At 56.3% G+C, this 27,951-nt stretch overlaps 1 protein-coding gene across 4 annotated transcripts; it reads left to right on the top strand.

Annotated features, from left to right (window-relative positions):
• The first annotated feature begins 112 nt into the window (after nucleotides 1–112).
• Nucleotides 113–27,796, top strand: PI4KB (phosphatidylinositol 4-kinase beta). 4 transcript variants are annotated; one of them, XM_054806216.1, is made up of 13 exons: nucleotides 113–267; nucleotides 685–800; nucleotides 7,021–7,993; nucleotides 18,537–18,581; nucleotides 22,857–23,084; nucleotides 23,486–23,713; nucleotides 23,914–24,023; nucleotides 24,408–24,512; nucleotides 25,217–25,340; nucleotides 25,428–25,693; nucleotides 25,848–25,980; nucleotides 26,263–26,383; nucleotides 27,029–27,795. In XM_054806216.1, the coding sequence occupies exons 3-13, from the start codon at nucleotides 7,049–7,051 to the stop codon at nucleotides 27,208–27,210; spliced, it is 2,487 nt and encodes an 828-aa protein (XP_054662191.1). In that variant the 5' UTR covers nucleotides 113–267; nucleotides 685–800; nucleotides 7,021–7,048; the 3' UTR covers nucleotides 27,211–27,795. The 4 variants fall into 4 exon arrangements, with proteins under 4 accessions (XP_054662191.1, XP_054662190.1, XP_054662188.1 ...); XM_054806215.1 differs by having other exon boundaries at nucleotides 120–267; nucleotides 682–800; XM_054806213.1 differs by lacking the exons at nucleotides 113–267; nucleotides 685–800 and adding an exon at nucleotides 4,071–4,371 and having other exon boundaries at nucleotides 27,029–27,796.
• Nucleotides 27,797–27,951: the final 155 nt, after the last annotated feature.

Raw genomic sequence — 27,951 nt, 5'->3', positions numbered from 1 at the left:
AGGCGATTTTTAACGAAAAAACCAGCGGTTTTCGCCAAGCTCGCGGCCGCGGAACCCACGGGCTACGGCCCCGCCCCCTGCCCCGCCGCCGCGCGGGTGCCGCCGGGCCGGCAGGGGGCGCTCTCGCGCGGCCAGGTCCTCCCGGCCCCTCAGCCCCGTCAGGCGGCGCCGCGGGCAGCCCGGGCCTGCGCCTGCCCCCGCCGGCCCCCGCCGCTCCGAGCAGCTCCGCTCCGCTCCGCTCCGCCGCCCCGGCCCGGCCCCGCGCAGGTGAGCGCCCCGCCGCACCGGCATTCCCCGGGCCCCACCGCGGCCCTCTCAGCCCCCGCGGCCTCTCCCAGGCCCCCGCCCTGTCCCCCCGGCCCGGGCCGCGGCGGCACCGCCACCCCCGGGAGGGAAGCGGCGGCGGAGGAGGGGGGGGTGTCTTTCGGTCGGCTTTGCGGCCGCTCCCGGAGGTCAGTCGCCGGCCCCGGCCCGCGGCATTTTGCGGGGAGTCGCCGCCTCCTCCCGGGCCGGGCCCCTGGGACTGCGCGGGGGCAGAGGGGGCCGGCCGGGGCCTCCGCCGCCTCCCCCGGGCTCACCGGCGGCGGCCCAGCGGGCGAGGAGCGCCTCGTCGCGCAGGAAAATCATCTTTTCCTCTTTTTCTTTTTTTTTTTTTTTTTTTTGTCTTCCTCCCTCCCCCAGCAGCAGCCCGTCGTCCCCGGAGCCCCGCGGAGCCGCTGCCCAGGATGAGCCGCCCGCGCTGCCCCGGGAGGAGGCATCCCAGAGCGGAGAGGCGGCCGTGCGGGATGGGATTGCACCAGGTACGGCTGCTTATCCTTTTATCCTTTTATCCTTATCCTTCCGGGGGACGCAGGCGATAACCTCTGCCAGCCGCCTTCCCTAGATCCCGCTGTGCCGGCGGGGGACACACCAACCTCTCCGGCTGCGGTGCCCGAAAGCACGTCCCGCTCTGGGATGCAGCTGGGCTCGTGGCGTAGGCCGGCTGGAGAAGTGTCACCAGGACCTGTTAAGAGACTTTTTCAGCTGATTTTTCTCTGTGCCGTCAGACTGTCGTTTCTGACTAGGCTTTGCCAACCCCCCCGGAGCCATCTGGTGCCCCTCGTGCTTTGTAATTGCCTAAAATATCTACTTAAAGACTGGAGGTGTTATGTAACGTGCTCGGTTGGTGGGCTGCTGAGCAGCGGTTCTTAACGATACGCGTGTTTGCCGTGGGTTAGTAATCTGTCGATTTGCTTTTTTTTCCCCCTGAAACTTCTGCTTTGAGTCGATAGTAATTTCAGGCGTTATAAATAATAATAGTATTTAATCACTCCCTTGGCTGTCCCCTACTTCTCTTTAACCCATGGTGAAACTTCGAGAAGCGGCGTGGGGAAGTAACTGGGTACGGATCTGGGTGGCAGCGCTGGTTTCCAGCTCTTTAGCCCAGCGCTGCTGCCATCCTGCTCTCAGCGCTGGCTGGAAGAGCGGAGACTTTTCAGCGCCTCGGAGCTTTTGAACTCCCCTTGGGGACTTCGTCGCTCTCTGTGCAAACCGGTGGCCACCCTCAACTCGCGTGAATGCCGAGGGATCTGCTCCTGCAGAGCCAGCCCCAAGGCCTGGGGTTCAACCTGCAGTCTCTGCTCGGCAGAGATAATAGTCTCTGACTTCTTGCTGGGCAATCTGAATGGGATTTCAGTCTGTGCCACGGTCGTGCACTCCTTAAATTACAGCTGATTTGTCATCACACAGTTCAGGGTCCATGCTTGCATCGGCAGCAGAAGAGCTGCTCTTGGAGTCTGAGCCGGGGATGTGGGCTCCTGCTTTTCCTCCTTCCATTTTAAGTCTCATCTAGACAGCTTATTTCAAGTCACGCTTTACTCAGACATGACTGTGGGTAACAACAGCAACTCGAAATAGTGAATTTACATACATAAACGAGTGTGGGAACGTTCAGGCGCAAAGTACCTTGTGATCGCTGGGAGGAGGAAACTTCCCATGGTGGCTGTGCCAGCACGGCTTGCTTAAGGGTTTAGTGTGCTCGGAAACAGGTTGCTGGGATGGAAGGGTTTGTCCTCGCTTGCTCAGGGATCGTAATTAATGCTCGTCGGGGCGGAGAGGTGCGAGGGAAGAGGACAAAAGGTTGGATGTGTTTGTGTGAGTAACATGTCGGATGAGCCGCCGCTGTGGTATGTGTGGAGTGGGTTTGCGAAGGGCTTCCTCGCTGAATTGACGCCTGTTGTGGCAAAAGAAACCTTTTCCGAAGGGCTGGGGCACTTCTCCGCAGCTCTGAGAGGTGAGAGAGGTTTAAGTGCTCCCACAATTATTTTTTTTAAATGGGGAAGTTAATTTATAAGTAAATCGCTGGATTTAACCCCTTCCCATGGGGCTGTATCATTTGCGGAGGAGGGAGGAACGAAGGAAGTGCTGGCGGTGCGGCTCTGGGGCCGGCAGGCTGCAGCTTTCCCTCTCCCCTGCGCCTCGGTCCCCTCTGCAGCCCGGGGAGCCAGCTCCACAGCAGGGGAGGCGGAACGACTTCCTAGGAAAGCTGCCACAGAGACAAATTATAAATAGTTTGACGTGGATGGACATTCAGAGTAGGGAGTTAGTGGCATCTCCCTTAAGGAGCCAAGAGGCCGAGGAGCACTGGGAGCTGTTCTTTAACGCGTAGAGTTTGTCATTCTCTTGCTGCGTTTCTCGCAGCGTGGCTTTTATTTTATTCCAAATTTCAGGGCGAGTCATTGTTCCGCCTGTGCGATCCCCAGCGTTATTGCTTTTTTGGATGCACAGGCTTGGCCAAATATAACCGGGGTGCGGAGTCCTTCCAGTGAGAGCATCCCAGCGAGGCCAAACCGGAGTGGAGCCTTCTGCGTCCCGTCCCAGCAGAGAAGCCAAGCGGTGCCGTGCCGTCACCAAGCCGGTGAGCCCTGCCGCTGGGCAGGGGATCGGGATGCATTTTAGGAGCCACACATTGCGGAGCTAAGGTGTGAGTGAGCTTGGGCCGCCCCGACAGTTGCTTTAGGTGCTGCTGTTTCTTCCTGCAGAGCATTGCTCATAGCCTGCTGTTTTGTTAAGAAGACTCTGGTCTGACGTGTTGCGGCTTTGACGTACTGGTTTGAGGCACCAATTCGGCTGAGAGGAGCTGCACTTGTCCCCTTTCCCAAGGAAAGGCTCTCAAAGGCTTCTCCATCCCGAGGCCTGACGCGGGGCAGTCGCGTTGGGTGGAGGAACCTGTCCTGTCTGTCTGCGGTACCAGCGATCGCTCGGTCTCTGGCTCAGGGCCTTCCGTTGCCCCTTTTCCCTGAAAATTCACCTTTCTTGCTTTCCCTCTGCTATTTGCTCTGTGGCATGCATCCTTTGAGATGGAAGTGGTCCTGCTCCATGGGAGAGAAGTCCCCCAGCAGTGCCCTTGTGCAGCAGGGGAGGTTTACAGGCAGAGTTTGTCCTCGGGGGATGTCTAGAACCTGACATTTTTTTTTTTTTTGAAGTGGAGTGAGACCCTTGTGCTGTGCAGAGGTTGAATCTGCTTCAGCCAAGTGTGAAGAATGAGTGGGAGCCTGTCCGTGTCGGTGCTGAGTCTCTCCAGGGGATTTCGGACTTGAAAGAGGGTGCAGCATCCCCCAGGAAGAATTATTTGTGCTCGCCTCGGTGGTGCTTGCAGCACGCTGCCCATCTCCCCCGTGCGAGCCAAGTCAGTCACAGTCCTTTCGTGCCTCAGTTTCCCCAACCTCTAAGCTATCACCTAATAAGTTGCACCGAGTTGCTCTGTTTGCAGCGGGTCCGGAGGGGCTCTCCCCTTAGCGTAGTGAGGGGCACTGACTGTACGTCCTCCTCCAGCGCTGCTGCGATGTTTTCTGCCCCCATCCCAACTCCTGTGGCCTTCCCGAAGGCACAGCAAGATGTCGAAGGCCGTCAGTGCTGAGCAAAACAAAAAGTAATGCAGCGTAATAGAGACCAGATGTCTTGGTGAGGCTTCATCCTGTCCCCCTGGTTGTTTGCCAGGGCTAATATTTCTTATTCAAGTCAGGCAGGAGCGAGACTTTTCTTCTTTTTTTCTCCGTAAAGCCACAGCTCTGTTCCTGTAGATCTCCCTCTGCTTTTGTCCCTTGCTGAAGGAACCGCGCTCTCGAATCTCTGCACCGACACGCGGCTTCTTCATCGGTAGTTTCTGTGCTAATAGGGGCTTCCCTTTATTTCGTATTTAATCACCGACTTCAGGGCCGTTCCACCAGAGAGAAACTTGGCCCGTTATGGCTGTGGGTGGAGGATGAACCACATGAATTCAGCTCAGCCTGTTTTCCAGACTGGATTGCTTCATTGTGTGCAGCTGATGGGGGTTTTATCCCTGTTGAGACCAGCGATTTGGAATAGGGGAGTTATGCTGAGCCTCGAGAGGTAAATACTGTGCGGTGATATGTTTAACAAATGGTGGCGTGAATCACGGAAAAATGCGGAGAGGTGCAGGAGGCGGGGAGTGAAGTCCCTCGCTGGGGTTTTGGGGAGCGCTAGGAGTGGAGACGTGTCCTTGGCGGGCTCCGAACAGCCCCGTTGCCGGGATGTCACTGAAGAAGGTGGCTGTGTAAGTGTCGGGGGGGGGCTGAGGAGCAAAATAGTAATAAAAAAAGCAATGCACTGATTTAAAAAAAAAAAAAAAAAAGCAATGCACAGCTTTCAAAGCCGTGCGGTGCAGAGGTAACCCTGCAGGCCCGTGGGTGGATTTATCTTGCGCAGTTCCTTAATCCAAGTTTAACCCACTCAGCAGTTGCGAGCTCTGGCCGGCCATCTCCTCTGCAGTGCGGAGCCGGCGCACGGGGCCCCTCCGGGCCTCGCTGGCCGGGTGAAGGTGGCGAAAGAATCGGGGAGTTTGGGCTGGCGGTGGGAGCTCTGCTCACCGTGACTGCGCCGTGCGACGCGGGGGCTGCGGAGTCGTTGGGATACCTCGCGTGAGTAGGTCAGGTCAGACCCAGCCTCTCCCGTGGACGTGGAGGAGGTTTAACGTCAAGAATTGCAGCCTGTGCTGTTGTGCTGCACCAGGCTTCTCCTGCATGCCCTGTGTTTATGGGGAGGGAGGTTTGACGGGATCCTACACACTTTTTCTCCCTCTACAGCCCAGCAAGGAGGATGTCAAAAGCATTTCCCTGCATCGGATAAATCAGTCGGGGCTCAGAAAGCCCTCTGCGGGCAACTGAGCCGCCCGGGATCGCAGTATTTCTGCACCCAGCATGTGGCTGCGGAGCTGTGCTTGGGAGTCCTGTTCATTTTTTTTATTTTTATCAGTTTGTCATCCCAGTTGTCTCGATGCGAATGTTTGAAGGACCCCAGAAGTGCTGGCACGAGCAAAGCTCTGTGCGATGCTTCCTTGGACCCGGCTCCGCTCCGTGCCCCTTCAAATCCTGCCTTGCCGAGTTAACGCTGAAGGATCTCCTTCCTGCCGACGTGGTGTTAATTTAAAAATTAGATCGTCTGGGCTTTCGTGAGGCAAGGCTGGACTCACTAAGAAGGAAAAACAACTTCCTTCAGCTTGCAGGGTCTTTAGGATCTAATGACCACAAATATTTGAAGCATGCGGGATTTGTACCGAAGGGAATGGCAAGCACAGAGGAAAACGTTGTGTGTTGCTGCCGTGCGGACGGGGTGAAAGATGCTATTCATATCGGTTCAGACCGCTGAACTTTGGTCAGGTTTTTTTCACCCCGCAGTTAGAGCTTAAGTGCTTTGAAAACAAGAGGAGGAAACCCATCTCTGGGAAGTGGCGCTCGCATCTGGACACACCGACCTCGTTTTTACTCGCTTGGAATATTTAGAAAGAAACGCCGTGGGTTTCCTCCCCCCTTTCTCCCGTGTCGGGAGCCGTAATCGCTTGTAAAAATAAACAGATAAAACAAGGTCATTAAATTAGCGGGGAAACACCTCGTTGCGAGAACCCGCCGGTGCAGCTTCTGTGGGCAAAACAGGGGCTGGGGGTCGCTGGGGGAACAGACAGGCAGAAGATGGTTCAGTGAACTTCTTTTCCAAAGACAGTAATTTTTTCCACCGTGCTGGACGTGAAAAGCAGGAGGGAATTGGCAATCTGCTTGCAGTGCTTAACATTTGTAAAAGGCATTGTGCCCTTCTGCTGATCACGAGCTGTCTTGTTGTAGCGTATGAGCAATAAAGGGAAGCAGTCAGAGCCGCAGTAATGATGTTAGATTGAATAGAGTGCCTTATTTTATTTTTAGAGGACGATTTCGCTTGGCGCTGGCCTTCTTTATTCTTGCTGGTTATCCATAGAGATGCACCGCTGCTCTTTTTATCGAGATGGGAAACCGGGAAGTGTGTACAATCCCTCGTTTATCTCATTTTTAAAACGTAATTAAGTGCTAATCATTGGCGAGGGTACGTAATCTGGGCATTGGCGTCTGGACTTTGAAAACAGGGACCTTGTTGCAACAAACTTGGTTCTTGCTCCGGCTCTGCTCACCCGTCGCCTGCCACCGGCGGGGGATTTTGCCATCAAAGCGCCGCGTACCGCTGGTTAAATGGGCAAACGCTGAGCACGGGGGATAAACTTCGTCTTCTCTAGCAAGAGGCAGAGCCCCTGGGTCCACCCAGCCTGTGGCCCTCTAATCCCGAGCGTTGCAGAGTGCCTTTGGGGCGGAGAGCATAAAGCAACCTGGTTTGTTGGGGGGGTTTTCCCTCCCTCTCTTGCTCATTTTGGCTCGCTCAGTTTTTTTATCGTCATGGTAACAGGGAAATTTTGTGTAATGGCTGATAGATGCTTACAGCTCTCTTTCAAGTCTGAGTGGAAGGGGCACCGAGAAGACCTTTAAAACCCAAGGCGACCAGCTCGGCGTTGCGCTGGCCCGGCTTGCGTTGCGTGCGTTGGCTTGGGGACCTTCCCTCTCCAGGCAAAGGCTTTTAGCAAAGGTTTGCACCAAACCGCAGCTCTCGGTATCCCTTGAGTTGTATCCCAGCGTGGATTCCTGTTTTCCCACCTTCAGGCTGGAAGAAGGTCTACTCCACAGATTGCGTCCCTGACTCCTTTTTGTCTTGTTTTCTTTTCAGCTTTGAAGCGCGCAGACCCGCCACTGCTATGGGAGACTCTGTTGTAGACCCAGCCCGAAGGACAGGCTTGGACCAGGCGCCCGGCTCAGCGCCCCAAGGGAATGGCGGAACGTCTCTCAGCGTCATCACGGAAGGTGTCGGGGAGCTGGCGGTCATCGACCCCGAGGTGGCAAAGAAAGCCTGCGAAGAGGTCCTGGAGAAGGTCAAGTTGATGCACGGTGTCTCCTCCGACGGCTTAACAAAATTGGCCGATGGCAGCAAGGCAGGGCGCGCCCTGCGGACCGTGGTGGATTTGGCCAACGGAGACATCGGGGAGGGCTGTGAAATCAAGTGCTTGGACGATCCGCCTGGCACGGCCTCTAAGATCCAGGAAGAGGAGGACGAGACCGCGGCCAACACGGTGAAAACCGCCCGGAAGCGGCAGAAGAATAACTCTGCTAAGCAGTCCTGGCTCCTCCGGCTCTTTGAATCCAAACTCTTTGACATCTCCATGGCCATTTCATACTTGTACAATTCGAAGGAACCTGGTGTGCAGGCTTACATTGGGAATAGGTTGTTCTGCTTTAGGAACGAAGAGGTGGATTTCTACCTGCCACAGCTGCTGAATATGTACATTCACATGGACGAGGACGTGGGAGATGCGATCAAGCCCTACATCGTGCACCGCTGCCGGCAGAGCATCAACTTCTCCCTGCAGTGTGCCCTGCTGCTGGGTGCCTACTCCTCAGACATGCACATCTCCACTCAGCGACACTCCCGCGGGACCAAGCTGCGGAAACTCATCCTCTCGGATGAGCTGAAGCCGGCTCACAAGAAGAGGGAGCTGCCGTCGCTGAGCCCAGCGCCCGATATGGGGCTGTCTCCTTCCAAAAGGACTCACCAGAGGTCCAAGTCGGACGCCACCGTTACCATCAGCCTGAGCAGCAATCTGAAGCGCACAGCCAGCAATCCCAAAGTCGAGAGCGAGGAGGAGGTAATGTTGGGGCTCTCCAAGGCTCAGCCTGCCTGGGAAGGGATGCCCCCAGCGCTGTGCTCGTGCGGTTGGTTCTCATCTCATAGCTCCTCCTTTACCACAGAGGGTTTTTTTTGTCCTGGTTGCTGCAAATGATTGAAAGTTTGATTCCTGTGTCTCTAAGCAAACTGACACACACCAGGGGGTCGCGCTCGAGGGTGCTGGGGCTCCGGAGGGGGAGTTTTCTTGCTGTGAGGGGAAGGAAGGATGTTAGATGGCTTCAAGGTAAGGCAGAAAGCTGGGTCGGGAAGACCGAGTCGCTTCCTACGCTGCTGAATTCTCACCCGATTTGGGTAACTCGGCCAGTGTCTCTGTTTTGCAATCTGCAGCCATCTGATCGCTGTTGGAAATCTGATTTCCCCCTTGTCCCGACTTGTTCAGATTTAGCAACGATGAGGTTTATTCGCAGGCAGAAAAGGCCCAGGGCAGCCAAGGGCTGGGAGCGGGAGGAGAGCAGATAAACCCATCGGCTCTGCCACCCCTGTGCCCTGGCCAAAACACACCTCTGGTGCGCGCACCCTTCCGGGTGGAGGGCCGAGAGCTGCAGCCGTGGGGTTTGCCCGTGGCTGCTGCCCTGCGCCGAGCTCTGCTTTGGATTTCTGGCTTTTTCGCAGCTCCGAAAGGGTGGAAAGCCAGGCTTTCCTTGCTGGAGGGGCCGGGCTGCGCGGAGGGGGTGCTGCCAGGGTTGGGCGCTAATGCAGTTTAATGCCAAAGCAAACGCCGATTAAATAGGTGAACTCAGGCATATGCGTGTTACACATCTTCCAAACCTGACCGCCTCCCGTGGGCTCTGCGGTGTTTGGTTTTCAGTGTCAAAAAGCGATCGGCACAAAGTTGCTTTTGCTGCCGTATCGGTGTGTGCTGCTCACTGGAGAGTGTTTCTCCCAGAGAAGATGCAGATCATTCATTTCACACATCCGCTGACGCAGAGACTTGTGGAGCAAAAAGATGAGCAGCATCCTTGGTAGTGGGGACACAAGGCTGGAAGGAAAAGAGCTGGAAATGGGAATTTTTTATTTTGCTGCTTTGTTCTGAAGGGCTGATGGTTTTTAGCATGAGGAAAGCAGGGCTGAGGTGAGGATGCCGAGCGGGAGAGGAGGATGGAGGAGGTGAGCCGGTGCTAAATGCAGATTTTATGAGCGGTGCTAACCAAATCGGAGAAAAGCAATGCTTCTTCCCCTGCCCTGACTCGAGAAGTTGAAATACTCCCCCGGGGAGGTGGTTCACCTCTTCAGTGGGGATGGCTCAGCAGGCTCGGAAACGGCTCATAAAACCGCGGTACCAAAGGTCCGGTCCCGGCGGGGTTTTGGTAGCCACGCGCCCGTTCAGGTCAGCCAGACTCCACGCAGATCCTTTTCTGGGTCATCCCTGCGCCTCGTGTGGATGAGACCTTGAAAGCCGACTTCCCCGTGGCTCCGTCTAGACGTTCGAGATCTCGTGACCGTTTTCGTAACGGCGGAGTATGCCTTGGCTTTCCTGCCTCGCCTGAGATTCCTCCTTTCCCTCAGCTCCGCGCTGGGTGGGAAATGTTGGAAGGGGCCACGTGGCCTCCTGCCTGTCTGCCGGACGTGGGGAAGGCTCCTTGGGATCAGGATTTGAAGGAGGTTTTGGAGGCGTGAAGTGGCAGTCGTTTGGGCTGGTTTCAAGTTAAAACCACCCTGTCCTGCTCCCCGTGGTTCTAGGGCAAAAAACCCAGCCGCGAGCCAGGGTCGTGGCGTTTGCCGATGGGTAAATGAATCTTTCATGTCTCTGCCCACCGGCTGCGCGGTGGAAAACGACCGGCTGATGGAGAGCAGGACGCGCCGAGGTCTCTCCTGTTCTTGCTGGCTGCAGCTGCTTGAATAATGGAAACCGAAGCTTTGCATGAATGATGGATGAAAGCAGGGCCGCGAAGAGTTTCCCCTGGCAATGTTTGAAACGTATTTTGATCCAGAGGCCGGGCAAGCTGTTTCATCGGTGCCCAGCAATGGGGGTAGTCCCCAGCCAGCTTCCTGGGCCTGTGGGACTGTAAGTGCTGGATGTTGTGGCTCCCGTTGGACACCAGCAATCCCCTGCAAAAAGCACCTTCCCTGGAGCTGGGGGGGGCTGTGCGGGGCCGGTGTAAATTCCAGCAAATTCTGGAATTCACTACTTGAAGCTACTTTAATATACAGGCTGGTTTTCCCTCCGCCCAGGAAACCAGCAAGATGTCTGAATTGTGTCGTGCTGGGACCAGCCCTTAGCTTGTTCCCCAAACTTTCTTAAACGTGTGCTCGTCTGGGAGGGAGTTTATTCCCTCCGTGTGCTGTGTCTCTGCTGCCGGTGTCCGGACCATCGAGCTGTGGGTTGGGAACCTGCTTCTGCTGCGCCTCCCCAGAAACTTCTGTTTCTCTCTTTGCAAAAAATTGCAAAACTTGAATGTAAAAGCAAGAAGTCGTTCGTCCAGATTAAGGAAGGCTGCAAGGCCTGAATCTCCTTATCGAGTGCTGCCTGCGGTGTCTGGCCTCAGCCTGCAAACTCATCCAGCGTTCGGCTCTTTCCAATCTTTTTTAAAAAAAACCCACAAAAACACAAAACCAAAAAACCCCCAGATACCACCCAGCCGAGGGTAAAGCACGACATTTCTTCAGCTGTCCTGGATTGCTAATGCAGCATTTCTGCGCTGCAAACGCAGAGCTGGAGTACGAACATGGATAATTCGTTGTCTGCTGTGGATGGAGTCCAGTCAGCCGGGCCCGGGCGACGGTCACGGGGGATGGAGAAGACTGTTTGCAGAGAAGTTGGGTGGTTCTGATCTGTGACCGGAGGCTGTTGAAGAGTAGGAGAGATGGAGTAAACTCTGTCTGGGAGAGCTGTAGGGAGGAAAAGCTGAAGCGTTGGGTGCAGGTGGGCGTAGATCTGAAATACAGGCTGCAGAGGACAGGGCTGGAGGCAAGAGGTGCGGGGAAAGGAGAGGTACGGAGAAGGCGGGTACGTCCCACCCGTCCCTGAAGGACCTGGGGAAGCGTTCTGCAAACTCTGCCCACGCCAGAGGCTCTGCAGCCTGCTGCAGGGCTTGCATCTAGGCTTTTTCAGGTGAGGGTTTCCCGCTTCCAGGCTTCCTCTCCCCTCATTACTGGAGCCTGAAGCCGCTTTTTAACGCTACCGAGGAGGTGGTGGCACCATCTTCCCTTCGCCGCCGCGTCCCTCTGTGTCTGGCTGGGTTATTTTCCCATCGGTGCTTTCTCCACCGAACAGTTTTGGGGTTATTTTCCCATCTCCCATCAATCTTCTCCCCACTGAACAATTTGGGCCTCTTCTACCCTTTCCTGGAAGTCACCTGTTCTAGACCTCTGGGTTTTTATTTCTCCTCCGGACCTTTGCCCGTTGCTCCACATCTTCCTTGAAGCGCGATGCCAGGTCCTCCCTGTTTCTAGGCTCTTAAAGGTGCCTCCGCCCTTTGCCGCTGGTCCTCTGCGAGGGCTTCCCGCATTAGCTGAGTCAGACCCAAAGCAGGTATTAATGCTACTTAAGAAAAAAAAAAAAAGTCTGTGTTGGTTTTAGAGCGTGGTGGGGGACAGCTCTTAGCAAAGTCAGTAGTCGCCCTGGGATGATTCTGTCCTTTCCCCCCCGGTCGCCTGCAGCCGTGGCACTTTGTTTCTAGAGAATAATTCTTCCTGCTGAGGTCTTTGTGTTCCAGTTGTCGTTTCATGCTGCATAACCACCGTAATAACGGGCGGGAGAGGTTTTATTTCAAGTGCCGTTAGCATTGTGGGTTGTTAATCCTCGCCGGGTTATGCGTCCGTAACGTAATTCCACGATACGGTTCTCATGGAATAAATTTATTTCGCATTTGTTACTTTTCACTTAATACAAAGGCATGCAAAGGAAAAGCCGTGAGCTCAAAGCTGTCGTCTTGCGTCCCTCCGGTTGGAGGAGGATGGACTCAGCCTTTCTTCCAGCCCTGCTTTCCGGGGGGTTGGTTGTGTTTTGCTGGAGTCGAGGTGTGTCCCGTTCTCTGATCCATTTACAGACAAAGGGTGGATTAAATGTGCCGGGGCTGCTCCGCGTTGAATTTTCCACCTGAGCAACTTGAGACTGGGAGGGGAGGAACTTGCTGTAACCTGATGCTGGAAACCAGGGGAGCACCGAGAAGTCTTTCGTTGTAGGAGATGGTCTGAGATGTGGCGGTCGGGTGTCTTTGGCCGCGCGGTCCGCTGGGATGCGAGAAGATGCGAGACCGTGGCCGGGATCCCCGTGCCGCACGCGCAGGTTGCCGTCCCAGTGCTGTGCCGTGGGGATGCTTTACTTTCTTTCTTGCCTGTTTAAACGTCAAACCACCAAGACAGGTCCCTTGTTGTCTGCAGCGCGAGCCGGTCATGCAATAGTGCTGTTAAGTCGGTCGCGCTGGGCAGAAACGTGGTGGAGATGGGCTGGGTGGCTGGTGAGACCTTGTTGGGGCGGAAGCCGGCCATGGGTGGGACATCGTGTCCGGCTCCCCGGGGTTTTGGCAGGGCTGCAGGCCACAACCTGGAAGGAAAACCTCATCCGGGGCAGAGCAGCTGCTTAAACTTCAGTAAACCCATTTGTGGCCGGGCCGAGCGACCTAGAGGTACCTGTTGGGGTGAGGGAGAGCTGAACTTGGGGCAGAGAAAGTCGTCACCATCGCTTTACCTAGCTCTGCAGACTCAAGCCTTGCTGGCTCTGGGGTGGTTGGTTTTTAACGACACCTCCTCCGTAAACCCAGCAGGATTTGCTGTAAAGGTGCAGCGAGTTCTCGCCAGCGTCCGCGCCGGGGGATTTGTTGCGCAAACAGGTTGTGCTGCCTTTGCAGCATGCAAATGCCTTTGCCTCGGTTCCTCCTCGCAGCGGCGACAGCACCTTAACCGCTCCCCGGTTCCCCGCTCTCGTCCCCCCACCTCTCTAGGGAAGGCCGGGGACCCTCCCCGAGCTGAGCCAGGGCTTGGCTGAATTGGCATTTTGGGGGATGAACGTGCCCGGGATGTGCTGCTGCTCTGCCGCACCTCTCCGTGCTTCCCACGGGGCTGTTGCTTTTGGAAAATGCTTTTCAAAGACGAAACCCCACGACTCCGAGTGAAAGCTGAGGCTGGTTGCGAGCTATTTCACTGCCCGGGTTTCCCGTCTGGCAGGCTGGGGTTTGCACCAGGCACCGATACTCAGCCCTTTGTCTCCCTGTGAGCTGCGCTCCACGATTTGACCCCGGCGTCCCTGCCAGCGTGGCAGGGTGCAGCGCTGGTGGTGCTGAGAAATCCAGGACCATGATGGCAAGTCCCAGAGTTTAAGAAATTTTAATATTAGGGCAGATGCATCAAACTTTAGAGCTGAGACCTTGCACCTGGATGAACCAGGGAGGATGCTCCCCGTGCCCCACTCTGCCTCCCACCAGTGTTGTAACTCCCAAAGCCGCAGAGGTGGGAAGAATAAATCCCACTGACTGCCTGGAGAGGAGTGGTTCATCTCTCAGGTCCTTCAGGAGCTAAGATCAAAGTTCAAAATATGCAGAGCAGGTGGGGGGAAACAGCTTTTTTATAATTTTTTTTGACCAACTGGATTGAAACCAGCTATTTTTCAGTGGGACCGGCTTTTTTTAGCTGTGAGCCTGGACCCAGTGCCTGCTCAGAGCCAGGCAGACTTGTGTCTCCGTGCGAACAGAAATGTTTGGCTGAACTGGTTCCACTAGTCAGGTAGAAAAATTTTAATTAGAAAACTGCTAATTGAATAATCAGTTAAGAATCTAGGCTGGCTGCCGGGAAGGGAGTGCTGGAAACAGCAGCGTCTTAAATGCCAGCGCCTCGTTGTTAACTCGGGGCCATTGGGCGTGGGCGGGTGGTGGGGGAAGAGCAAAGCTTTCACGCGACGCGAGCGCTGCCCACAGCGTGGGCTTTCATTTTTTTTAACAGCAGCATCAGCGTTCTCTTGAGAAACGGCAGCGAGGGTTTATATGCAAATCTGTTTACATCTGCGTTTCTGCACAGCTTCGCTTATCGGAGTCTATGCGCTCGCAGGCAACTTCTGGATTTGAAAGCTGCTTTTTATTCGAGGTTGCCCGACACGGCCGACGCTGGTCTTTCGCTTTTTAGCCCGCGTCACTGCCCTGCCTCTGCCGGTCAGGGTATGGAGGGGCATTGCTGGCCTTTTACCTCTGGAATTGCACCTTCAGCAGCGCCGGCACAGGTGCTTTTTCTGGTAGAGCTTGTTTCCCCGCCGCGATAAGAGCAGCGTGGCTACCGGAGAATCACTTTCGATGCCATCGTGGCAAATGGCTGCCAGGGCGGCGCTGCCGGGTGCATTGCGGTCCCACGGATGGCTCCGAGTTGGGAGGCTTTGTGTCTCTTCTGCATTGTCCCTTTGGATTTGGTGCCGGCCGGGTTTCCGCTTGGCCACAGTGACAGCAGTCGCTGCAAAGCCTGGCTCCTCCGGGCATCCTGGTTTGACATCTTTTAGGTAAAACTTCTACATTTCCGCATAACGCGAGCAGTGTTGGTGAGGCATTTGTCTCTCAAGAGCTGTCTTGATTTTCAATTATTTTTTAAGATCTAAGCCACTGCCATCCATAATACCTGGTTTAGTTTTATAAGAGGTAGGAAAGTCCTCCTGCGAAGGATTTGTGGAAGCGAAAGCAGTGTTGGGGCGAAGGTGTGCCGACCTCGCTGTCGAGCCCTTTACAAAGAGAGATGAAGTTATTTTTATCGGTGTGATGGTATGTCTTTACCGGGTGGAAACTTGTGCTGAACGTTCCTACATCTTGAGCAGGACCAAGAATTTTTGGCCTTAAAACCCCAAGGCGAACCCCGCAGAGATGGTGGCTGCGGATGAGCCTCGTCCCGAGCGCAGGGCAGAGCACCGGCTACGCGGGAGAGAGCCGGCGACGGCTGACCATAAACACCGCTTTGCGCCTGCATTTCGGCTGAGACCAGGGGATTAAACGTTCAAGTCGTCTTGTTTCCCAAGTGACGGATCTGGAAACTCGCCTGCGCTTGGCAAACGGCTCATCCATATGTGGAGTTTGCAAAGGAGAGGAGTTGTGCTGCTGGCACCCTTCGGACGTGGTTCGTTTTCCCGCTCCTTCCAGCCCGGCTTCCCGGGGAAACAAGTCTCGTGCGATCCTCGTCTCCTCTGGCAGGAACTTTGTGAAGCATCGACCAAATGCCGCAGAGAGGAGAAGCCAGAAACGTGCCGAGTTTCTTTATGTTTTGCCGAATTGGCTGCTTTGGGGAGGTTTGTGCCCCACGCCGGAGCAGCCCCCCGGGTACCCGGTGAGGGGACGTGTGGGGTGTCACAGGAACGTTCGGGATGGCTGGAGCTGTTGCAGAGGGAGGAAGGTTTGGGACGTAGGATGCGGCTGGAGGAACCCAACCTTTGCTAGGTCTGCTCACACAACGAGCTGTGTTCCCTATTGCACTCTTTTATTACAGTTTGCTGGCTGGCTGCCATAAAACTACCTCACCTCGCTGCGGAAGTCATCGGATATTGAAGCGAGGCCCCAGAAATGTCCATCCTTGGGTGGCCAGTGGCTCTGGCTGCCCCGCCGTGTCCCAGGGCAGAGCCGTGCTGCGGTGAACGTGGGGAACGGGGAAGGACCCGAGCCCTTGGGGGGCTGCGGCGGGTCCTTCTGCAGCCTTGTCCGTTGGGTGGAGCAGGCGGGTTTAAGCCAAGCTCTGCCCCAGCTTTACCTGCCCCTGCAGCTCGTCGTCCTTTGGAGCTGGGGAGCAAAGCTGCCCGCGAAACGCCATTGCTGGAAGCACAGGCAGGTGGGGAGGAACCGGCTCTGAACCTGGTGTCCGGAGCTGCTGAGATTATGCCAGAGGGTTAGACGCTGAGCAAAAAGATGAGATGCGCTTAATTCCTCCTCCAAGTTCGTTACTCCTGTTCTCCAGATCCAGGCCTCGTGCTACGAGCAGGTTTTGTCGCCCACGCCCGGCGTGGCGAGCAGCTGATCTGCGCGGCTGCAGACACCGGAGCCTTCCCGGAGAGGAGGGTGAAAAGCCGAGGTCTCGGCCGTGCTCCGTCTGGGGAGCAGCGCGACGACAGACCCGGAGCTGAACCTCGGAGGAACTCGCCTCGCCCCCGCCCCGGAGCCGGCTCTGACTCATTTTCTGCGTGATGGTGCAAACCCGCGTTGCGTCAGCGCGAGGCTGACGGGGCGGCAGCGTGCCGGCTTCCCGGGGCGGCTTTGGTTTTGGCAGCTGCGCGTCGCACCGCAGCCGGGAGGAATCAGCGGAATCCCAGTGTGGGTGAGCTCCGGAGGTCGGAGTCCCTGTTGATACTGGCACCTGCAGTGGGTTCAGCTTGGACGCTGCCAACGCCGTGCGTTGTCCTCAGGAAGACCAAAGCTTTCACAGGCCGAGCCGTGGGTTTGCCTGGAGAGTTCGGATACGGCAGCCCCGGCTTTCTTACCCTGCGCTGGTTCACGCCGGCGTGCCCGTCTCTGCGGGGAGGCTGCTGCAGGTGCTGCCCCAAGCGCAGCGCGCTCTGCTCCAGCGTCGCGGGTATTTTTCGGTACGCTTTGCAAGCCGGGTTCTTACCTCCTTGCTTGAAGGTTTGTTCCTTCGTTAGATGTGTTAATGCACTGCCACCTCCTAAATTCACCGAAGGGCTTTGGTTTAACGGCAGGTTGTGCTGAGCTGCGTGACGCCTGTGGCGGGGGTGTCTCCAGCTCCTGTAGTCAACAGCTGCGATTCTCAGAGATGGCATTTTTGGATAAAGTTGGTAAATCACTTTTTAAAGGTTTCCAGCGGGATCAAAGTCCTAATGGCATCGCAGGTGCCACGTGTGAAGCCGTTGGGGAGCAGAGGCTGTGCACGGCGAAGGAGAGCGCACGCTCCTGTGCCGGACAGGTTGTGTGAGACCTCAGAAACTGGGGGAATCAAGACTTTCAAATGAAAATTTGGAGCTTGGGTCCTCAATCGCAGAGGAATTTCAAAACTCTGCCCTCAGTCCTTGTAAACTGGCACGGCTTTAGCAGAATAGGCTCTGCTTGAAAACGCGCCGGGGACGGGGTCCAGCCCCGGCTCGGCTGCAGGAGCTGGAGGAGGAGCAGCCCAAATCATCCCTGAGATTTGCGTTACGGCAGAGGACGTATGGATGCTATGGGGAGGCGAACTTCTAAAATCGTGTTTATTTTAATGGGAGTCGAACTGGGCAAAGTGCATCCGTTAGATGTGTTTTGGAGGCGATGACTCTTGTTCTGCCTGCGAGCAAAGGTGATAAGACGGTGTTTTTAAAAGCTTTTCAGCTTGCATCCCGACGGCACCATCCTACAACCCGCTGCCGCTGGTGATCTCCTGGTTGGAGATTCTTTTCTTTACGAAACCCAGGAAACTCTGAGTCCGAACTACCTTGATTTAAGATCCAAGAACGAGTCCGATGCCCGGGAGGAAGGCAGCGACGTGAGCCCATAGCAGCCTCCGGGCTCCAGATGTTTTTTTTTCTTGGTGAGCCTTGCGGGGTCTCAGCACCGTTAGCGTTTTCATGTGGTCACGCAGAAGCGATTAATTTAAACGGTGTTATTTCTTATGGTGAGACTAAGCCTGGTGGAATTAGCGTTTCCCTGTAATTAACATACTAAACCCAGACCTGTTTGTTTCTTTCGGGGAAGAGAATTTTAAAACCAATTACACACCAGTCTCAGGGGTGCAAAGCTCCATTTTATCTCTTTTTTTGGCATGAAAAGAATGGATTTATGGGCTCTAAGTGCAGCGATGCAGAAATTGTGGGACAGTTGGGTGGAGATGGGAATGGCTGTAGGGTGGAGGCGCAGGGTGGCTCTCAGGGGCTGCGGGGAAACGTGGCCGATGGTTTGTGCTCGCGGTACGAAAGGTTTGCTCAGCTGCGCAGGGATGCCGCTTCATAAAATAACCCCTCCGCTGATGAAAACTGTCCCGTCAACTTGAAAATAGTTTAATTGTTGGATTCTTTTAAATGTTTAGGACTGTTTCCATGGGGTTAATTTTATCTGCTGAAATTAGGGGCTAAATTAGAGTCCGGGGGGGGAAAAGTGGTTTTGTTGATGGAGAGAGTCTGGTCTCGGGGTAGATACCAGCACGAGCATCCCTGCCTGCCCTAGCAGCTCCCGTCTCTGCAGCTGACTTGAGGCAAGGAGGTCAGAGCCGAAACCTTAGTTACGCTTCTGGGGTAGAGGATTCTTTTAAAGGAAATAAATGGGGAAAATCCACGGGGGTTTTATGGGCATTTGCCGATTTAGGATCTGCCGATGAGCCGGGAGCCCTGCTCCCTGTTCGTGCCACCACGCGTGGCCTCGGCCGGAGGAGGCTCGGGTTGAGATCGGTGAAATTGTTGTCGCGTTACTCTGGAAGCAGCACGTGCCGGTTTAGGTGCCGCTTCCTGTCCAAGGCAGCAAAATTGTGATGGGGTGGGGGGAAGAAAAAAACAAATGAAAAGTGATCATTGTGAACCTGGAGCTAAACTATTGCTTTTTCTCCCCCTCTCCCTCCTTCCTCTCTCTCCTTTTAAACAAACACCACCCCCAAAACTGCCAACAAACCCCCTTTCCTCCGTTTCCCAGGAGCTCTCCTCGAGTACGGAAAGTCTCGATAAGTCATTCTCTCCCGTAAGTGGCCCGTTTCGTTCCCGCGCCCGGGCTGCCTGCCTTCCCCGCGACAGCAGCATTTCCTCTCTGCCACGAAAATACTAAACCCCGGCACCCGGCGATGCACCGCAAGCAGCTCTGGTCCCCAGCCGTCCCCCCCCAGTGTCTGCACCGCTTGAGCCCCCGGCGAGGACAAAGCCAGCATCCCCCCCTCCGTGCCGGCCGCCTCTCGTGCCGCAGCAGCCGGGGTCGCGGCGGTGCCGGCTTCACCTGAACGTTTCCTGCTTGTTCAGCGAAACGCCGGCGGAAAGGGAGCTTTGGGCAAATTCGCTTGCACCGGTTTGGCTAAAATAAAGCAGAAAGCCCCAAGGGGCTGGGGGTGCCCCGGTGCTCATTTTACCCCCCCCCCTCAAAAAAAAGGCAGCGAGGGGGAAGGAAGGGCAGAGGCAGGGGAGGGACTCGGCTGATGCTGCCCATTTCGGTCCGAGCAGTCGCTGACCTTTGCGTGGCGGCGTCCGCAGATGAAAGAGGAAATGCTGTTTCCTTGAATTTTACTTAAAAGTTCTCAGCCAGATGGGATTTAATTTGCTTTTTTCCACGAATCATTATTTTTCCCCCTTCTGTGTGTTAAACTTTGTCTTTCAATCAAAACCCAGCGTTTCCCTAATAGAGCGTTTTTCTTTCAAAATAAGCCTTTTCCATTATTTTATTTTTTTTTTAATCAGGAGCATCTTCCTCATCTGTGCCATTTTCCTGCCGGTGGGTGTGTGTTCTCCGTCTGGGATTCCCAGTGGGCTTCCACACGTTGAATATGTAGTCCATGATCAAAACCACTTACCCGGGCAGCGGTGCCCTGCGTAGCCCCCCTCCTCCAGGACGGGTTTGTACGGTGAACTCCAGCCTTTTTAGCTTTTATAAGAGATTTTTGACACGTACGCAGCTCTTGGCCTTCTGTGCCCTCAGAGGGAAAATTTTCCCACCTGTTACGCGTGGCACGGTGCAGGCAGGAGGCAGGCAGGAGTGTTGATGCTGCGGCCACTTACAGACGTAGGGCACGAGGCTTTTACCCCTAAGCTCATGCTGATGCAGGCTCCTCCTTTTGTTTTTTTAATAAATCTCCAACTCCACTGTTTTTGAGAGGTGCAAGGGACGGGAGGATGCTCGGGCAGCCGTGGGTGCTGGTGCTTGGGTGGGAGGTAGGGCGCCGGGCTCTGAGTCCCAGTTTGCCACCCAAATTTAGGTAAGTGGCTTTACTTTTTTCCCCCTCCTGCTCCTTCTGGCCAAGCAAAGGCAGCGACGTCTCCTCCTCCGATGGCTTTTGGAGGCTTGGTGTTGATAGAGCGCTTGCAGGCTCCTCGGTCCAAGGGCATCACAGAAGCATCCTTGCAGTCCTCCGGCTGCGGCGATGGTTGTTGCCATCGTCTCACCCACCTCAACCGTGCCACCCGTCTTGCCGTCGCCCGGGGCTGGGCGGTAGCGAGCGCCCGTTCCTCTCCCCTGGGGCAGGAGACCTTTTGCTCCTGGCTTTGCAGACCCAGATGGTTATTGCAGGAGCTGGGGCTCTTTGCAAGCGTTTATGCCGAATTTATAAACCCGCTGCAGGCACCTGCACCCACCCGAACGGTCACGGCATTTAGAACTCGTGCCAGGTATCAGTTAGTGGCACTGATGGTGGCATCCTCGCGGCAGGCAGCTAAGCTAAAGGGACCGGGTAGCGGCTCTGCTCCGCACCACTGAGTAGTCTCCGACTCCGAGTAGATCAGGTGGGTCTCGCTCCTGTGGAGTGAGTGACCGCAGGCAGCAGAAACGGGGACAGCCACAGTTTTGCTGCATAAAGCTCAGAAATGACAAATTGTGGCGGGCTGAGCGGAGGAGAGCTGGGATCTCAGGGTAGGGGTAGGTACAGCAGCAGAAGACACTTGGCAGCTGAGCCTGGAAAGCATCCCAGATTAACCCCCCGCGTCTGGAGATGCTTAAACCTCACCCAGGAGCGATGGCTGTGCAGAGCTGGACGCCCTTGCCACTGCCGCGTCGTGACGCATCCGGCACCTCTCCGAAGCCGTCGGCCGAAGCTGGGTCATCCTCGCGCACGACCTGGACCACGAGCAGATCTGTCGCCGTCCCTGGGAAGCGGTTTGAACCTGCGCAGGGAGAGAGATGCTCCTGGAGCGTGTCTTAGCAAAACATAAACACAAAGCCCTGCCTAATTTAAGAGCAGGAATATTTTTTTTTCATAGCGCTGCCAGTGAAATGTTTTGCTGTAGTAGAAAGTAAACGGTAGAAAGTAAATATTTATGTTGGCTCAGAGCAACAGAAGGATCCTTCGGGTGGTCGGATGAGGGAAGAGCATCTCCCGTCCTCCTCTCTCCGCTTGCCTTCAGGACCGTGCCGTTAACGAGCTAGGGCAAAAGCAGCTCTCTGCAGCCCAGCTTCGGCGTGACGGGCTTTCTGCAGCTCTTCGGGCAGGCTGGGGACGACGTTTCCTGCGATGGCTCGGGCCAGGGATGGCCCCAGTTCAGCTGCTGCCATTTTCCAAAGCTGCTGCTCCGTAACAGGATGCAAAACTTCCCTCGCTGAGTCCCCAGTAACGCCAAAAACCGGAGCAGCACTTGGTGGGATGCCTTTGGAGCGGGATGGGATGGGGAGGACGTTTCCCGGCCACGTGTTTTTGGCTGGAGGAGCCGAGACCCGAAGGTTTTCAACCGGAGCACGAACATTGGAGGTGCAGAACGGGTCATGGAGGTAGCAGGACGCTCCTGGGGTCGGCACAGCTTCACTCCACTCACTGCGAAACAGGGAAAAGATGCTTCAGGAGATGGTTTGGGATCCCTGGAGAAGGGGTTTAAATACCGCCCGTGCTTGTGATACACAGACAATACAGGTCTGAACCAGGAGGACTTTGCTCGCGATCTGCTCCTGCATGCGGGCGCCTTCTCGCCTGGGCACGATCCCAAATTCCCACCCAGCGACTCTTTTGGTAAATTCTGCTGAGACAAGTAACGCGTGGAGACCTCGGTGGGGTACGGCGCTATTGGAGTGACAATATCAGCTACGCGCCCAACCTGGAACCCCGCATCGGCCAGAGAGCAGGAGGTCCTTAGAGGAGCAGGGAACATCGCAGCCGTCGGGGTTTGATGGGAGAGGACGGGAAGAGGTGTCGGAAGGAGCAGAGCATCTGTTGAATGTTGTTCTGCTTTTTGCAGAAATTGGATTAAATGTAATTGAGGGAAACGGTCCCGGAGGCCAAGGAAGGGTTGGGGTGCTGGGTGGCAGGAGCCGAGGCAGAGCAGGGTTTCCAACCCGTCGGGGGGACGGAGCATCAGCTGCTGCAGGGTTTGAAATATTTATCCTCTGCCTGGTAGGTGAAAGCGATATCGCTGGCTTAGGTGCTGTGCAAATGCTTCCTCCTGTCCTGAGGACACCTCTGCTGTGCTCGCTACCAAGGTGGGCAGGAGAGCAGAGTGGAGGAAAGGCCAGGAAGGCTTTTTGGAAGGATTTTTGACGTGGACTACAGATACAAACGATTTCCCACCTGCCCCTTCCCAAAAGGGAACCATCAGACTGATCCTTCTCCTCTTTTTACCATCCCTTTATTTTGCTGTGCAGCCGTTCCCGGCTCTCCGACGTTTTCCTTTGCTTCCTTTTTTCACGCTTTTTGCATGTGCATTTCCAGCATGATTGTACAGTGAACACTTTGCAAGTTTAATTCTGCATCTTCAATGGCAAAATCAGCCACAATCGTTTGTTGTTCTGATTTAAAAGCTTGAAAAAGTCGAGCAGAGAGCTCGGCTTAAGCCGTGGGGTGCGGGGTGCTCCTGGGTCCAAGGGGTTTCCCAGATCGCAGTTTGATCTTTGCAAAATGGTCGAATTGAGCCACGATCGAGGCTTCAGAGTGACGATACAACAAAAAAAAAACCACCCAGCGCCGAGCCAGGGCCGATTCGCACTCCCTCTGCTGGCTGCGGGCTCCGGACCGCCGTGGCCCTGGGGATCCGGGGGTTCTGGTAGGGATGTCGGCTCCGGAATTTTGGGGAGGAGGATTTCTGGCCAGCACAGCGGGAGGGAAATAGTGTTTTGATCCTGCCCTGCTCTGCTTCCGGATGATGAGCCCAGCTCTCTGGTTGCAGGAGCATCATCCAAGAGCGAGGAAGAGGGTGGGACGGGAAGAGCCTCTTTATCTGGAGTTTATCCCGGTGCTTTTAGACTGCGGAGCCCGACTGCAAAACTGCTGGCGTCTTATCAACCCGCTGCCTTTGTAACGCTCTCCCTCCACCCTCCTTCCCCAAACTTCTTTAGCCTGTCAGACTTGCCCCCGAGAGGGAATTCATCAAATCCCTGATCGCCATCGGGAAGCGCCTGGCCACCTTGCCGACCAAAGAGCAGAAGACCCAACGGCTCATTTCGGAGCTGTCGCTGCTGAACCACAAGCTGCCGGCGCGCGCCTGGCTCCCGACGGCTGGCTTCGACCATCACGTGGTGCGGGTGCCCCACACCCAGGCGGTTGTCCTCAACTCCAAGGACAAGGTACGAGTGGCTGGAGAACAGTTTTGCCTCAAAAAGCAGATTTTTGTCCTTGGCACTCCTCTCCGTTTGGGCATCGAGCAAAAGAAATGCTTTGTGTGCGTGTGCTCAGGGCATCGCCTGCGTCCCCAGGGTTGTGTCACTGCTTCCAGGGCTGGGAGTGATGGGGAGAGAGATCCGTGCAGGCAGCTGGGAGGGGAAGGCCTACACCCAGGAGCAACTGTCCCCTGAAACGTGCGCTGTCGGGGTCTGCGCAGGCAGGTCCCCATCTGAAAAGCACGGCTTTGCCCCCCAAAAAACCCGACATACGCTCTGCAAGAGCAGAGAGCATCGTGCTGCCTCCTGTAGCCGCCTGGTACTCGCAGTGACCGTGCCCTGCTAACGCTTGGTTTTGCGTCCTCCAGGCTCCCTATTTAATCTACGTTGAAGTACTTGAATGCGACAATTTCGACACAGCGAATGTGCCCGCTCGGATCCCCGAGAACCGCATCCGGAGCACCCGCTCGGCCGAGAACCTCCCCGAGTGTGGGATCACGCACGAGCAGAGGACCAGCAGCTTCACCACCGTCCCCAACTACGACAACGACGACGAGGCTTGGTCCGTGGATGATATCGTGGAGCTGCAGGTGGAGGTGAGGCCGGGGGTGCCAGGCAGGCTTTGGCCCTTGCCAGTACCGCGAGATGCTGCCGGGATCCGGCGCAGCAACGTGGCAGGACGGGAAGGCCCTTCCAGGCAGCAGCGCCTTCCCAGCTCCTGCCTGGGATAAAAGACGAGCGGGAATTGCGTTTCAGCAGCCACCGCATCCCACCTCTCGCACCTTTCCCCTCCCAGCTGCCGGAGATTCACACCAACAGCTGTGACAACATCTCCCAGTTCTCTGTGGACAGCATCACCAGCCAGGAGAGCAGGGAGCCCGTGTTCATCGCTGCTGGAGATATCAGGTGAGGCTGGCGTGGCGAGAGCAGCCCAGGCAGTGGCTTTATTGGGGGGAGCGTTATGAGTTCAGATGTATAAAGGGCAGGATGCGAAATTTCTCTGCTAGATTCCCAGAGAAAAAAAAAAAACATCTGCACAGGTTAAAGGGGGGGGCTGTGCGAACTCTGGCAGCGGAGGTTTATGGGAGCCCTGACAGGCGGGTTAGAGCCGCTCTGGGCTGGTGGCATCTTTCCTGCCGGCGCAGCAGGGGATGTGGCCCTGGCTTGGGCTTTGGGGTGAACCCACGAGTTTTGTAAAGTGCTTTGGATCAAAGAGGCTCTGGGTGTGTGTGGTGATGCTGCTTTCTCCCTCAACAATGGGTTTCGCTGCTTAATGGCTCCCTCTTGCAGGCGGCGGCTCTCGGAGCAGCTGGCACACACCCCCACCTCCTTCAAGAGGGACCCCGAGGACCCGTCTGCTGTCGCCCTGAAGGAGCCCTGGCAGGAGAAAGTCAGGTAGGGCTGGAAGGGACACGCGTGTGCCGCGCTGGTCTCAGCGCCGCAGGGACTTTGTACGTCCCAGAAATCCAAGGAAGTCGCTCTGCAGTTCACCCAGTAAATAACTGTGGCCTTGACTTAAGGCCACCTCAGGGTGGGTGTGTTGACTCAGGACGTGAGGAGACAGAGGGCAGAGAGCAGTGGGTGTGCTGGAGGAGGGAGAAAAATCCAGATTTGCTGCTCTTGGGTGAGGCTTTGAGGGGCTTTACCAGGGATTTGTAGGCATCCTTTACGTCAGAAGAGGTTGGCCTGTCCCAAAATAAACTCATTGGTGTTCCTGCTCCTAGTTGTGTGTCTAACCCCCAAATTTCTCCTTGAGCAAGAGGGAGAACCCTCTGGGCTCTATGAATTTGGGGGTAGTGTTGTCCACGTTGTACTGATGGAAGGGCTGGGGGGGCTCAAGGGAAGTGAGTTCCCTTCTGCTGCTCTTGGACACAGCCTGTGGCTCCGGTAAGATTCCACCACGGTTTGCTGAGGGCTGGGTGAACAGTCCTTGCAGTCCTGGGCCCTGGAGCTCGAGCTGCTGCCATCCCAGTTGAGCAGAGCTGTGCATTTCCCGAGGCTTTCCTTGCCCCCGAACCCCCGATCGATCGGAGCCCCCAGGCTGACTCGCTGCCCACCCTCCCTTTCCTCACGCCCCCATCCTTGCCCATTCCCTGCAGGAGGATCCGGGAAGGGTCCCCCTACGGCCACCTGCCCTCCTGGCGCCTCCTCTCCGTCATCGTCAAGTGCGGGGACGACCTCCGGCAGGAGCTGCTCGCCTTCCAGGTCCTCAAGCAGCTGCAGGTGAGAGGGGAGAGGGGCTGCCCACGGGGGCTGCGGCGGCGTGGGGCCACCCTGGACCCTGAGGGATTTTCTCGCTCTCTCCCACAGTCCATCTGGGAACAGGAACGTGTCCCGCTCTGGATCAAGCCATACAAAATCCTCGTCATCTCTGCCGACAGCGGCATGATTGAGCCGGTCGTGAATGCTGTGTCCATCCACCAAATCAAGAAGCAATCCCTGCTTTCGCTGCTGGATTATTTCCTGCAAGAACATGGCAATTACAATACCGAATCCTTCCTGACGGCCCAGAGGAATTTCGTGCAGAGCTGTGCTGGTTACTGCCTGGTGTGCTACCTGCTGCAGGTCAAGGACAGGTGGGTCCCTGCGCCACAGCGGTGACTTCTACCGGGATTCGTCATTGTCCCCCTGGGTATGGCAGGGAAGTCCTGGGAGCGGAGAGTGCTGCTGCTCCCGGGGCCGTGCACGCGCTGGCAAAGCTTCAGGGTAGGTTTTCTCTCTCCCGCACAGGCACAACGGCAACATCTTGCTGGATGCGGATGGACACATCATCCACATCGATTTTGGATTCATCCTCTCCAGCTCCCCCAGGAATCTTGGCTTTGAGACGTCGGCCTTCAAACTCACCACGGAATTTGTGGATGTGAGTGAGCGGGGGCCGTGACAGCGAGGGGCGAGGGCTGAGCTGACACCCGTGGCCGTTCTTGGCCGACTCTGCAGCCTCAGCCGAGCTGCTCTTGGGCCTGAGCTGACGAGCTGAAAGCTGGAGGTGCTCTGTTTGCAGTGTGGGTTCACTCAGATCAGTGCCATTCCCTAAAAGATCCCGTCGTGCCCCCCTCGTTGACAGTCCCTCTGCTGAGGGCACACCCCTGTCCAAAAGTTTCTCCGTCCATTTCCCTCTGCCTAAACATCCTCTCCCTTCCAGGTGATGGGCGGGCTGGACGGGGACATGTTCAACTACTACAAAATGCTGATGCTGCAGGGTCTCATCGCTGCCCGGAAGCACATGGATAAAGTTGTGCAGATTGTGGAGATCATGCAGCAAGGTGAGGGGAGCCCCAGAGGTGCCAGGGGTGGGTCCGGGCTGTGCACAGCATCACCAAAAATTGGCACATGGAGGGGGTGGAGAGCACCTGGAGAAGTCTCGTAGCAGGAGAGGCTCTGGGCAGCCCGGCTGGGGGCTGCGTGGGAAGCTCCCAGCCCAGGGAAGGAGGTTGAGGGACACTGGATCCCATGAGGCCAAGGGGTGCCCCATGTCCGCCCGGCTGTGTCGGAGGGGTGAGCACCGCACGGACCGGAGTGGGTTGGTCTGAGCAGGGTGAGTGTCTCCAGGGGAGAGGGAACAGACGCCGGCCCTCTCCTACCTCTTGGATCTCGCAGATCCGGTACCCGGGCTGCACCGTGGAGCAGGAAGGGAGCAGAAATGTGCCAGTGGCGATGGCCGAGCACTGTTGCGCCCCAGGGAAGCCTAAACCACAGCCAAGGGAAGGGGGTTGCCATTCCCTCAGGGTGGGAACAGGCTGTAAACGCAGCGGCGTTCTCTGCAGCAGCGCCGGGGGAATCCCTGCGCCGCAAACCAGCCTCAGTGCCAGCGGCAAGGAAAGGGCCCCGCCAGACGGAGCCCACCCAGCCCTTAGGGCTGCGCTCGCCCCGCTCCCCCTGTGCCAAACCCTGTCCCTCCCTCCCTGCAGGGTCGCAGCTCCCCTGTTTCCACGGCTCGTCCACCATCCGCAACCTGAAGGAGCGGTTCCACATGAACATGACGGAGGAGCAGCTGCAGCTGCTCATCGAGCAGATGGTGGACGGCAGCATGCGCTCCATCACCACCAAGCTCTACGACGGCTTCCAGTACCTCACCAATGGCATCATGTGACGGCTGCAGGCCTCCCGCTCCCAACCAGTGCCGTGCCCGGCCCAGGCCCGAGCTTTGTCCCTGGGGAAGAGGTTTCAGTCCTCGATGGTAAAAAGGAGGCCGAGTCTCAGCATCTTCCCAGGGCTGCTTTTTGCCAAGACTCCTCAACAAAATGAAACAAGAAAAAAAAAAAACAAAAACAAACCAAAAACCAAGCAAAGCAGAAAAAAAAAACAAAACAAACCCCAAACAACAAAACACCCCCCCTCATGAAGAAAAGAAAAAAAAAAAAATCAAAGCAAAATGGATCATGCGGTAACGGTGGCTGGCATGTGAGTGTGGGGGCTGGTGGCAGCCGGGTGAAAGCCAGCAACAGGCCTTGGGCTGGGGAGGGTGTAGCTCCCCCCACCCTGCTGCCGCCTCTCCCTCCCATCAGTATTACGCCCACTGGTGTCCTGTGAACTCTCCCACAATCTCATGAAATGTTTAAGACCTGGGGGGGGGGGGGGGGAGGGGGGCCTGGCCCCCACCCTTGAGCATCTGCTGTGACTTGAGCCTTCGGCTGGTGCCACAGGAAGGTGGCAGAGGTGACACCCCCCACACACACACACCCCCAGCCCCTTCCCTGCATGTCCCCCCCACCCCCACCCCGCGTGGCCTCAGCGTTCCCCACCTCCCACCCTCCACCCATTCGTTGTTTCTCGTGCGCACCCACCCCACCCCCCCCCCCGCTGCCACCTTTCCCTGGAAGCCGATGTCCCC

This window comes from Grus americana, chromosome 29, assembly GCF_028858705.1.
Source record: "Grus americana isolate bGruAme1 chromosome 29, bGruAme1.mat, whole genome shotgun sequence".
Lineage (NCBI taxonomy): Eukaryota > Metazoa > Chordata > Aves > Gruiformes > Gruidae > Grus > Grus americana.
Note: the sequence above shows the minus strand (reverse complement) of the source record. Positions and strands in the feature narration are given on the sequence as shown.

What these genes read in the sequence shown, in the direction of transcription:
- PI4KB (XM_054806213.1), top strand. Translation starts at nt 4,244, where the DNA reads ATGAACCACATGAATTCAGCTCAGCCTGTTTTCCAGACTGGATTGCTT. An exon ending in TCCTCAACTCCAAGGACAAG is followed by an intron (nt 23,085 to 23,485) that starts GTACGAGTGGCT and finishes TGCGTCCTCCAG; the next exon opens with GCTCCCTATTTAATCTACGT. An exon ending in ATCGCTGCTGGAGATATCAG is followed by an intron (nt 24,024 to 24,407) that starts GTGAGGCTGGCG and finishes TCCCTCTTGCAG; the next exon opens with GCGGCGGCTCTCGGAGCAGC.